Source organism: Quercus robur, chromosome 2, assembly GCF_932294415.1.
Source record: "Quercus robur chromosome 2, dhQueRobu3.1, whole genome shotgun sequence".
Lineage (NCBI taxonomy): Eukaryota > Viridiplantae > Streptophyta > Magnoliopsida > Fagales > Fagaceae > Quercus > Quercus robur.
The window spans coordinates 1,432,994-1,445,168 of record NC_065535.1 but is presented as its reverse complement, the minus strand read 5'-3'; the positions used below and the strand labels follow the sequence as shown (position 1 = coordinate 1,445,168).

General features: G+C 34.9%; 2 protein-coding genes across 5 annotated transcripts; one reads left to right on the top strand and one right to left on the bottom strand.

The window, feature by feature from the left end:
- Nucleotides 1-3,572: 3,572 nt before the first annotated feature.
- Nucleotides 3,573-6,339, top strand: LOC126708678 (uncharacterized). 2 transcript variants are annotated; one of them, XM_050408548.1, is made up of 3 exons: nucleotides 3,573-3,822; nucleotides 4,563-4,756; nucleotides 5,961-6,339. In XM_050408548.1, exons 2-3 carry the CDS (start codon nucleotides 4,575-4,577, stop codon nucleotides 6,145-6,147), a joined length of 369 nt encoding a protein of 122 aa, XP_050264505.1. In that variant the 5' UTR covers nucleotides 3,573-3,822; nucleotides 4,563-4,574; the 3' UTR covers nucleotides 6,148-6,339. The 2 variants fall into 2 exon arrangements, with proteins under 2 accessions (XP_050264505.1, XP_050264496.1); XM_050408539.1 differs by having other exon boundaries at nucleotides 3,576-3,822; nucleotides 4,553-4,756.
- Nucleotides 6,340-7,194: 855 nt separating this feature from the next.
- Nucleotides 7,195-12,175, bottom strand: LOC126708661 (ferrochelatase-2, chloroplastic). 3 transcript variants are annotated; one of them, XM_050408520.1, is made up of 10 exons: nucleotides 11,926-12,175; nucleotides 10,922-11,022; nucleotides 10,021-10,318; nucleotides 9,777-9,920; nucleotides 9,528-9,629; nucleotides 9,169-9,272; nucleotides 8,935-9,061; nucleotides 8,629-8,781; nucleotides 8,318-8,418; nucleotides 7,195-7,878 (listed from the first exon to the last, which is right to left on the bottom strand). In XM_050408520.1, exons 2-10 carry the CDS (start codon nucleotides 11,008-11,010, stop codon nucleotides 7,563-7,565), a joined length of 1,434 nt encoding a protein of 477 aa, XP_050264477.1. In that variant the 5' UTR covers nucleotides 11,011-11,022; nucleotides 11,926-12,175; the 3' UTR covers nucleotides 7,195-7,562. The 3 variants fall into 3 exon arrangements, with proteins under 3 accessions (XP_050264477.1, XP_050264484.1, XP_050264468.1); XM_050408527.1 differs by lacking the exon at nucleotides 11,926-12,175 and adding an exon at nucleotides 11,283-11,422; XM_050408511.1 differs by lacking the exon at nucleotides 11,926-12,175 and adding an exon at nucleotides 11,283-11,401 and having other exon boundaries at nucleotides 10,922-11,081.

The window sequence follows — 12,175 nt, the reverse complement described above, 5'->3', positions numbered from 1 at the left end:
TTTTTACAAAAAAATTATGAAATTCAGTTCCATACCAGATAAACCCAAGAATTAATTACAAAAAATAAAGATCCAACAAGAACAAAATATTTAGAAGAGTCAAAACAGCATTTGCCCACAGAGAGGAATTTTATACTTTCGAATTCTCGGTAGAGGAAGGGGGTACTTCATGCTACAGACGAATGAGCATGGTAGAGACTCGATACAATCAGTATTCATGGGCAAAGAGAGTGCTAAGCAACTGTTGTTGAATGTAGGAGTTGATGTCAAAATGGTCACTTGGTCAGATTGTTCACTTTTATTAATTTTACTTGTATTGATGGCTTAAAACTACATTGTGGAAATCTCCAGTTTACCTCAATATGTTTGCCACCAAGAATACATTCAAACAAAAGACTTACAATTTGTTAGAAACAAGTCCTCTGTGTGTGCTCTTGAATGGGACATTGGTCTCTGAAATGGTTTTTAAAAACCATTTATAGATTTTAGTGGTTGTGAACTTGTATTAAGTGAATTTATGTACGTAGGTGTGCATGTTACTGCTTCTAGGAATTATAAATGTATATGAAAGACTTGAACATGAGTTATTTATTCACATGCCTAAACAAAGTGGTCTGTAGCGAGTGGGAAGTACTGTAGATAATGTCTCTTTATAGAGAGAGTCAATCCCTCTTAGTAATGGCAGAGTCTAGAGTAGGTTTGACTGTTGTTTTAATCATTAGATAGGAGATTGATGAGTCTTGTGAGTTGAAACTTATAGCTAGCTTGATTCAGATGCTTGGTTTGTTTGTTAGGTTATGGCTGTGTTTCAACTTTCAATATCTAATTGCTTGTTGCAGCCATTGGAGCATGCTTATAATCAAGGGCGGCCCTAGACATTTTGGGGCCTAAGGCGAGAATTAGAAATATATGTGTATGTGTATGTGTATGAGTGTGTATGTGTATGTGTATGTGTATGAGTGTGTATGTGTATGTGTATGTGTATGTTTATGTGTGTGTATGTGTATGTTTATGTTTATGTTTATGTGTATGTGTATGTGTGTTTATGTTTATATTCATTTATATTTATGTATGTTTATATATGTGTGTATGTTTATGTATGTGTATGTGTATGAGTGTGTATGTACGTGTGTATGTTTATGTATGTGTGTATGTTTATATATATTTATATTTATAAACATAAATATAAACATAAACACATATTTACATAAACATACATAAACACAAACAAACATACACAAAAACAAACAAATATAAACACACATACACATAAACACGCATAAACAAACATAAACAAAAACAAACAAATATAAACACACATACACATAAACACACACACATAAACATAAACATACATAGACATAAACACACATACAGACTGAAAAAAATTAAACCTTCATATAGATTAGAAAAAATTGCAAATTAACACCAATCCTCAAACAATTTCATTAGTTACTTTAGTGTGCTAAATCGAGCCTTTATGTGTGTTTATGTTTATATTTAAGTTTATGTGTGTGTATGTTTACGTTTATTTGAGTTTATACGTGTTTTTGTGTATGTGTGTTTGTGTTTATGTTTATGTATATGTATATTTATGTGTATGTGTGTATATGTTTATGTGTATTTGTATGTGTATGTATATGTGTATGTGTATGTTTATGTATGTGTGTGTATGTGTGCTTATGTATGTGTATGTGTATGTGTTTATGCGTGCTTATATTTATGTATGTTTATGTGTATGTGTATGTGTTTATGCGTGCTTATGTATGTGTATGTGTATGTGTATGTGTATTTGTATGTGTATGTGTATTTGTAGATCTCTTTGTCTTTTTCAGATTCAGGTACAATACCCTGATGCAATTATAATTAATGGCTGAGATTAAAAGTTGAAAAAACAACTTTCAATCTCAACCATTAAATAAAATATATTAAAGGAGAGTTAAAAAGTTTAAAAAAAAAAAGAGTAAAAAATGTATAAAAAAATACCTGCTATGCACCTGATCTCAGTTCGTCTTTCTTCTCTCATTATTTTTCTTTTCTTCTTTTTTATGTGGTGCTTTGTTCTTCTTCCTTTTATTTCTCTTTATACGTCGTCTAGGCTGACAGGAGAGGAGCGAGCGAAAGCCACGTCAAGAAAGGAAATCGAAGATTGTGCTGCCGAGCCAAAAACTATGAAAATCTCTTCCTCTCAACTCAAACGATCCATTTAGGTGAAATTGTGGCTCACGAGACTTCACCAGATTATAGTGTGTGATTTTTGTTTATTTATTTATTTGTTTGATTAATTTGGATTTAAAATTAGTTCAACAAGATAATTCTTCTTCTAAAATATAATAACAAAACCAATATATGTTTTTTTAATAGTGGGTTCACTTTCAGTATTTTCATTTTGTGATTTTGGTTGTTTTGTGGGTTTTGTGTTTTGATTTCGGTGGGTGTGATTTGATTTGTGATTTGGTGGGCTTTTGGGTTTTTGTTGCGATTTGATTTTGGTTGGGTTTTGGCCGTGGTGGTGGTCGTGATTTGATTTTGGCTAGGTTTCAGTAGTGATGCATGATTAGAGGTGATGAGCTTAAAAAGCTCTGGCCATGGAGGTTTAGAAGGAGAGCTTGGTGATCAGCCATGGAGCACGGTGTGACGTGGGTTGAGGCAGAGAGAGGATGAGAGGGAAATAGGGGTGGCCCTAGGCATTTTGGGTCCTAAGGTGAGAACTAAAAATTGGGCATTTTTTTATACTTATATGTTAATTAAATTAATGTTTATTTAATATTTTTATATTATATTTTTCATAATTATTTTCATTTTCTTCTAAATTATTTTGAAGTTCATTATCAAGATTTGTTGTATTGCAAAATTGAACATCATCTTCTTCTAAATTATTTTGAAGTTCATTATCAAGATTTGTTGTATTGCAAAATTGAACATCATCTTCTTCTAAATTATTTTGGTGAATTTTTTGCTCATTTGTGATATTTTCATCTAAATTTTGTGTTATATTTTGTTTATTATTAATAACAAATTTATCCATTGATCCTTTTTGAGACTCAATTAATTTTTCTTCTTTTTTTAAGTTTTTCATATCTAAATATATATTTTCTAGTAAACATTTCTAATCAAACAATATATTTATAAAGACTAAAATAAAAAAATAACTTTCAAGTGTAGAGCAAATGAGAAATAGAACTTGATTTATATAAAAAGTATTGTTGTAGTTTCACTGAACAATAACAAGTTTTTAGCAATCTCAAGCTACATAAATTGAAAAAAAAAAAAAAGCACAAGCATAACAAAAATTTAAGCACAGCCATAACACTGACACAAGACTTATTAATAAGGTCCACCCACCAAAAAAATAAAAAATAAAAAATAAACAAACAAACAAAAAACAAATCCTATCTATAACTAAAAAAAAAAAAATGCAGACTTTAAAAAATAATAATAATATTAAAAAAAAAAAAAAAAAAAAAAAAAAAAAAAAAAAAAAAAACCTTGAAGGCCCAAACTTAACACCCAGTCCAGGGAGGGTCCAGGCAGCCATAATGATAAACTGATAAGTGATAAACAAAGTTACAAAACCAGCCAGGGAGGGCCCAAACAAACAAAGTTATCTTCTTAAGTTCTTAACAAATAAAATGCAGTGCCCTGTGCCCTGTGCCCAAATATTTATAATTTTATACCTGATTCCTTCCTGAACCTCAGAACCTGATACGGTGAGGTGAGCAGTTGAGACTTGAGAGAGGCGGAGAGCAGAGAATCAGAGAGAGGCTGAGGCGGTTCAGCTGGAGACTAGAGAGAGGCGGAGAGCAGAGACTAGAGAGAAAGGTAAAATTTTTAGGGTTTTGAGTGGATTTATTTGTTTTGATTTGTGATTGTTTTGTGGTTAATCTCTTAGATCGGATTTGTAGTTTATCTGGTTGATTTTTGGTCAATGATTTTGTTTAGAACCAATGTTTAATAGGATTTACCAAAATTTTTGTTTTTTTTTTTGGTTAAAAGGATGTGCCAGATTATTTTTGTAATTCATTTGAAATATATATTTTTTTTCCTCTACTACCCGGTTGGTTCTTTTCTAAAATTTTGGGGCCCCCTTCCACTTGGGGGCCTTAGGCAATTGCCTAACTCGCCTAAGGGAAGGGCCGGCCCTGACACCTAAGGAACTTCACCCAAGTTTTGTCTTTTGTGTGTGTGTGTGTGTGTTCATTTAGCAGATGAGATTTGGCTCAAATCGCTCTTCCTCCTCTCACAATAATGGGTGAATGGTAAGGTCTCGAGTGCAAAACTTACTGGGTGGGTGTATAACTTTATAGCTTGCCAATAAAAAATAAAAAATTATATTCCTTTTTATAAGGCTTGACGTTGTGATCATTTTTTTTTTTCTCTATACAAAGTTATGGGGAATTTTTGTTTAAGTTTAGCTTGTCAAATTTAGATCAATAAGAAAGTATTTGAATTTTGAATACATTTTCATTGACAAAAATAATGTCTTATCCATTATGAGGTGAGATGTTGGGTTTTAATTTTTAAGATGCCTAAATTTATCAATTTTTTGTAGAAATTTTTAGTTTGGGGAGTTGATGGCATCCAAGCTGGTTCAATTGCAATCCAAGGCTGCTCAGGCTTCACAGTTTGTGACCAAGCACGGATGTGCATACTACAAGCAGCTATTGGAGCGAAACAAGCAGTACATTCAAGAACCACCCACTGTTGAGAAATGCAACCTTTTGTCAAAACAATTGTTTTCTACTCGCCTTGCCAGGTCAGTCACTTTATCCGATTCATATTCTAGCTTTCCCAGTTTAAGTTTGATTCCTAAATTTCAAGTTTGCCTAAAACAAAAGCCATGTAATTGACAAAAAGTGTACTGCAAGTAGTGGAATATCAGGTTAATGAGAAGGCAGCTCTAAGTGATGATTCTTGTTCTTAGTAATGCTTTGATATGTCTGTTTACCAGTCTTGTTTGATAAGGAATTGTCAGTTGTTTTATTTGCGGGATATCAAGTAATCTCTCTCATTTGTAAGTTACACGCCCAGTGGGTCTTGAACCCTATCTCACCCATCCTGTTCTTCTGGGGAGAGGAAGTGTCATTTGAACTAAGGCTCACTGGAGTGGAGATATGATGTATTCTTACGATGAGGAGACTAACAGTAGACAAAGCAAGGGATAATGAGTCCTATTGTTTAAATTAGCAGTCATTTATGGAAAGAGGATGTAGATCATGAGATAGTAGATATCATCCTTTGTGGCTGGTTCCACTGATGTGGTTGATATGTGTGTTTTCTTTAATTATGAAAACAAAAGATGTGTTTGCATACTTACAGTCCTCATGAATTATCTATAATTGACCTCTAATACATTCTCCAGCCTAATACCAGATGTCGATTGATTTAAGAACAAAATATTGTGGACGTTTTAATTATACTTCTCATCTTAATGTGAAATGTGTAGATGAGTATCTTTAATCTCCGTATCACATTTGATTCATGATATGGAGTTCATCTTCATCACTTTGACTACCTTTGAATATGGTGATTGTTTTTAACATGTAGTGCTAATACTTTTCTTATCCTCCTAAATGTCAGTCTTAGAACCATAGCATTTGTGACAAAAACTAGTTGCAGCTTCCCAATTATTGTTGTTCTACTACGTTGGAATTTTAGAATTGTGGTACCTTCTTCCTTGTTGAAGCAGGACTATAGCTTATGTGACAGAACATAACATTTTACGCATTTTGCTAGATGCCAACCGTATTCTTGTTTTTCTCTGTTGTTACGCTGTGCTTTTCTCTTTGACAAATTTGTTTAATGTTGCTTCATATGAGTGTTTCGATTACTGCTAGAATGAGATAATGTGGATGTTGCTATTCATACATCTCTAGGGTGTTTCCAATTAAAAAGTGCATGCATTCTAGAGTGGGCTTATTCTGTAATATATAATCAATTTATCAATTTGTTTGTGTTAGTCTTCCTGGGCGCCAAGAAGCATTCTGGAAGGAGCTTGATTCTGTCAAGCAGCTGTGGAAGAATAAGCACGAGCTTAAGGTTGAGGATGCTGGCATTGCTGCTTTGTTTGGGCTAGAATGCTTTGCCTGGTTCTGTGCTGGTGAGATTGTAGGTCGAGGATTTACAATCACAGGCTACCATGTTTAAGTGACGCATCAGGACAAACTGCCTCTGAAGTTGAATTGATTGAGCTTCTCATCATTTAGTCTTTTTGTTCTAATAACTATCCTCTTCTGTCAAGTGACTACAGCATACATGTTACAGTGTTATCATGCGAGAATATGAAAACTGTAACAAATTCATTAGCCTCAATAATCTTCTAATTTGCATTTCCATCTATCTTTTTGTTTTTTCTCTATGCATAAGCTCCATTGTAAGTTGAACCAATGCATGACCTTTTTAAAGGGAATTTATTCTGGGGGTTTGGATTAGGTGGGGTTTCAGGGGAGTGTTTGCCTTTATCTAGACAGGTTTTATGTTTTTGAAAGGAATGCCTGTTTATATAAATGCTAATGATCATCCAACCAAGGTCAAAATCTTGGCAGAAAAATCATGGTCAGTTTTGATGTATCTGGTTCATTTGGGTCCGAATAAGAGTTTTTGATATAGAACTAGTTTTCTTGATTTCCTGACTCCATTTACCTCACATATTAAGGTCCATAAATGTCAAAATAAACCTATTTTGTTTCTCAAGTATGACATTATTATAATCCAATACAGTACAGGGTCCGTTGTAAGTAAGACATAACGCTTGGTTAGTGAGATTGTCGTGAAATATGGTTAAATTTGTACTTGTTATCTTTTTCCAGCTAGTGAGAGTGTCGTGAAATATGGCTAAATTTGTACTTAGTTTTCTTTTTCCAAAAATTTAAAATGCTACTATTTTTTGTTGTCATGGGGATCAACTGGAACCAGCAGATTTTAATGTGCGTTTATTTTTGCATTATAAAAATAATCTAGATGTATATTCTTGGCTTCAAATAAAACCATAGATTTCTAATTGCGCCTGAGAGAAAACCATCATAGTCAGCAAGAACTTGGTGAGGTTCCATATGAATGTGCCTTATTGAAACAATATTTTCTGATGTTGAATGAACCGTGCTAAAGAATGGCATTTTGTGGAGTGGCATGTCAGTATGTCACAATGCCACAGCATAAGCCAGCTGAATATGCAGTTACCAATACAAGGAGTCATCGAGAATAAATTAAATAATTAACCTGAAATGTCCTTACATCAAGAATGTTGATTCTCCACAGCCATGCGTTACATTAGACCTTAAAATTGGCAAGAACTCTGCAATATATATCCATGCTTTCCATGTATAGAACTTGAAAAACAAATTGGAAGTAAGTTATGACGGATCAAACAATCTTGCAAAACTTCACTTAAAGGAATTCTCTCTGTTCTTTGTAGATTGTAGTATACCTTTGGAGAAAAGGTGAAAATGTAAACAAATAGAATGTCTCAGAAATTCAAATAAGTTCTGCCACGTTTTGACTTCTATTCTCTTTACATGCAGCATCTACAAAATATGGAAGCAATTCCAGTATTTTGATCTCCTTCAAAAGAGTTTGTTCCTAAATGCCACCAACATTTTTGGAGACAAAAGCAAGACAAATGCCAAGATGGAACCGAAGAACATTTTAATGACATATATCATTGGGTCCTGATCAACTGCTTCAGAGGTGTTCCTTGAGGTTGACATGGCTGTTGCTGATGGTAGAGCTTCTATAACAGCATCTGCCAGATCCATGATGAAAGAAGAAGTGCATCCGAGGGCAGGGACACGGCCCCAGTTCTCAATCCCAGATTCAAGGGCCAACTCCTTATACTCCATATCAATCTCTTCCAGAGTTTCTATGTGCTCACTCACGAAGCTGGGATATAAATAGACATCCAATTAAGTTAAACTTTTTCATGGCTCACGTGGAGATCAACATAATTATCAGAGCTAAGAATGATGAAAGTGCACCGGCAAAAGTAAATACTCAGGCAATTTAAATGCTTATTCAAGGTCAAATACCAAAGTTAGCTCCAATAGGAAGCTTGAGTCAGATAATGCAGAAAGATCCACACCTTTTGCAATTAACTCCTCATTTAAAGTGGAAATAATATTTAAAGCTAAAGCAACAAATAATGGTAATTACTAATTATCCTCCAGAAACCAAATGCTATCTGTGATAGACTTTAGTGTTTAATTAAAAAACTAGCACTTGATCACATCAGGATACTGTGATCACAGAACATTTCCAAGAATCAGCAAGGACTAAAATTCAAAAAAACCAAACAATTCTACTTTAAACATTAAGACTGTACCTCACTGGAACAGCTAGAAGACTCTTCACACCTTTCTGGCCAAGCTCAACAAGAACTTCGTCAGTGTAAGGCTTCAGCCACTGTACAGGACCAACACGGCTCTGATCCAAAACAACAAAGAGGGAGAAAAGAAAAGGGAAAGAAAATAAGTCAAGGATATAAGGAATTAAAAAAGGAAAATCTGAGTCCAGTGATGCGGAATGGGAATCTTCTAGTTGAGTGTAAAGATAGCAACTCAAAATGTGGTAATGAACAAAGTAAAGAAGGAACTTTGAGGCTAAAAACATTAGAGCTTAAATTCTACAACCAACCTGGAAAGCAAGAGTATGTTCATTGAAAGTTCCTCTAGCTTTCAACTCTTGCATTATTAAGTAGATGCACTCCTCCATTTGATCTTTGTATGGATCTCCAGCATTCTCAACATAGCTAACTGGCACTCCATGAGCACTGAAGAAAATCATAACCTGAAATACCACAAATCAATAAGCAACAGTTCCCGCAGCAGTAAAATTCATCAACTGACCATACAAATAGATTTTTCACACACACACACACACACACACACACACAAATCAAAAGAGCCGCGTCAAATCAGTTAGTGTGGAAATTAAACCCACCTCCTCAGGCTTAGAAAAAATTGTTAATTCCTTCTCAATCAGGTCAGCCATTGACTTGATGTAACCTTCTCGTTGATACCAGGACTTTATAATAGAAACAGGCAGCCGTGATAGATAGGCATCTTCCCTGACAGATGACTCTCATTCAGACTTCAAAAAGATTGTTGATAAAGGTGGACATAATGTTTAATTAAATGCTTAAAAATGGAGTTCACAAACTGAGAAGATTATCACCTAAAAATATTCTGCATTACACGGATGCTTGACCCAGTTGTAGAGATGGAGAACTGGGGATATAGAGGCAGCACAACAAGCCTGGTTATCCTGTCTCTCTTGATCTGCCACAGACGATAAGAAAAACTTCAACCATTGGACTCAACCAATTGGAAGATAAATGGGAACACAAAATTGATTACCTTAAGAACAATGTTAAGGATATCTTTTTCAATTCTTGTGACAAGCAAGACACACTTACAGAAACATGGTTTTTGTTTTTATTTTTAAATATAACTAAACACATGGCCGCAAGACCTCTTAAATGTCTTAAAATCACCCAAACGTTAATAATTCCTCTACAGAAATAAAGTGCTCACTTGCTGAATTGCTTCCTCAGTGAATGGGTACCAATACCGCATTCCAACATAGACATTTACTGGCATGTTCTTTGCTTCCAAAGCGATTTTAAGTGCATCTGCCTGCAACAAGTAACAAGAATCATAAATAATTTATACTTAAAATCAGAACTATGCAAGCCCAAGAGAAAACTCCAAAACAACACATACTATCAACAATAATGATGAAACAAGAATAACACATGCATTTTGACAAGACATGCTTTGTACCTGTTCATCTGTTATTTTACGCAAAGGAGAGCCACCTCCTATAGAAGCATAGCCTTCTTTACTTTTGGGAGCCCGAAAAACAGAAATTAACTTTGCCAATGGTTTTTGGAGAAACCGAAACAACCTTGGGAGACGAATGATATCCTGATTCAAAGCACAAAACATATTATTATGGAGCTAAGACACCATGACCCAACAATGCTGACATAATATTATGCAAGGCTGAAACAATTGACTAATATACCGGATCTGCGAATAGATTGAACAAAAATGGTTGAACGTCATCTAGTGTATCTGGTCCTCCTAGATTCAGAAGCAGCACTCCAACCCTCTCTTCTGTGGCATGTGAATTAGATTCAACATCAACTCCTCGGTGCGTGCATACTCCCACAGAGCAAAACGTTTGCCCCACTGGGTTTCTCTTCTCAATGGGGTTGCAATGATGTGATCTCCCAAGCATGCCATTTCTTTTATCACTCGTGCTAGAACATGAACTCAAAAACACCCGAGATGTAGATATTCTTTCAGATAAACGACATGACCTGCCAACAAGTAAACTTAGTTGAGACTTAGCTTTTTAGTAAATGAACTATCAAGAAAATTTGACAAACTTACTCAATGAGTAGAATCACTCGACTCACACAACCATTACAAAACTCAATGTGCACAATTTGCTCTAGCAGTGCTCTGATCTTCCAAAGAACTTTTTTCTCATAACATTTTTCCAAAATTTGTTAAGGTGTTAAGTTGTGATTGGAACAACATCACTTTTTACTGAGTCCACAACGACCACCACCAGTTTTATTATCCACCAATCACAACAAGCTACGTTAACAACTGTCAAAATTTTCGTGTCCCTAGACTTAATTGTCAAACCATTTACAAATGTAGCCCAGCAATCTCACAATTTCAAGAATGCACAAATGTATCCCAAATAACACAATATGATCAATGAAGTTTCTTACAAATACTTTTACAACAACGAAATAAAGGAACATTATGTGAAAATCATAGGCATTAAATTCATACAAATTTTTATTTCTCAGCATGAATAGTCAATTTACAAGCATACAAATTCACAGTAATTTCAACAAACAATGGATCACCAAAATTGTTGGAATAAAAAAACATGACAGGAAGCTTACGTTGGAAATCTTCTATGAGTGGAACAGTTGAGATTGGATCCGAGGAGCTTTGTTTGGGAAAGGACTCCAGAGTATGACGTGGCGGACATGGCTTCGAAACCCTAAAGAAAAAAAAAAAACCCGAAACGTTTTTCGAATCCTTTTAAGAAATGATGATAAACTGAGAAAGAAAGAAAGAAAGAACGCGTTATTATATAATAATAAGAAGAGGTGGGAAAAGGAATTGAACTGTTAGGAAATGATTTTCATTTTCAAGAGTTAGCTGAAAGGTATAAATGGCCCAATTTGAAAAAGTCAAAAAAGAGCAGAGCAGAGAATAAAAGAAAAGAAACTTCAAAGTCCAAAGTCCAAACTCTCTCACCTAACTCCACAAGTCGACGTGTGTAATGTGTTTCCTAGAACTTGGCTACAACACTGCCACGTTGGCTACCTCGCTCACTTTAAAAGGAATACAACTAAAATGATCACAACGTCAAGCCTTATAAAAAGGAATATAATTTTTTATTTTTTATTGGCAAGCTATAAAGCTATACACCCACCCAGTAAGTTTTGCACTCGCGACCTTACCATTCACCCATTATTGTGAGAGGAGGAAGAGCGATTTGAGCCAAATCTCATCTGCTAAATGAACACACACACACACACACAAAAGACAAAACTTGGGTGAAGTTCCTTAGGTGTCAGGGCCGGCCCTTCCCTTAGGCGAGTTAGGCAATTGCCTAAGGCCCCCAAGTGGAAGGGGGCCCCAAAATTTTAGAAAAGAACCAACCGGGTAGTAGAGGAAAAAAAATATATATTTCAAATGAATTACAAAAATAATCTGGCACATCCTTTTAACCAAAAAAAAAACAAAAAATTTTGGTAAATCCTATTAAACATTGGTTCTAAACAAAATCATTGACCAAAAATCAACCAGATAAACTACAAATCCGATCTAAGAGATTAACCACAAAACAATCACAAATCAAAACAAATAAATCCACTCAAAACCCTAAAAATTTTACCTTTCTCTCTAGTCTCTGCTCTCCGCCTCTCTCTAGTCTCCAGCTGAACCGCCTCAGCCTCTCTCTGATTCTCTGCTCTCCGCCTCTCTCAAGTCTCAACTGCTCACCTCACCGTATCAGGTTCTGAGGTTCAGGAAGGAATCAGGTATAAAATTATAAATATTTGGGCACAGGGCACAGGGCACTGCATTTTATTTGTTAAGAACTTAAGAAGATAACTTTGTTTGTTTGGGCCCTCCCTGGCTGGTTT

Bases quoted from the DNA above. Each gene is read 5' to 3' on its own strand.
- LOC126708661 (XM_050408520.1), bottom strand. From the start codon at position 11,010: ATGTCCGCCACGTCATACTCTGGAGTCCTTTCCCAAACAAAGCTCCTC. The intron at 9,921-10,020 runs GTATATTAGTCA...GCTTTGAATCAG, and splicing joins TCAATCTATTCGCAGATCCG to GATATCATTCGTCTCCCAAG. The intron at 7,879-8,317 runs GTACAGTCTTAA...TTTATATCCCAG, and splicing joins CTTCTAGCTGTTCCAGTGAG to CTTCGTGAGTGAGCACATAG.
- LOC126708678 (XM_050408548.1), top strand. From the start codon at position 4,575: ATGGCATCCAAGCTGGTTCAATTGCAATCCAAGGCTGCTCAGGCTTCA. The intron at 4,757-5,960 runs GTCAGTCACTTT...TGTTTGTGTTAG, and splicing joins TTTTCTACTCGCCTTGCCAG to TCTTCCTGGGCGCCAAGAAG.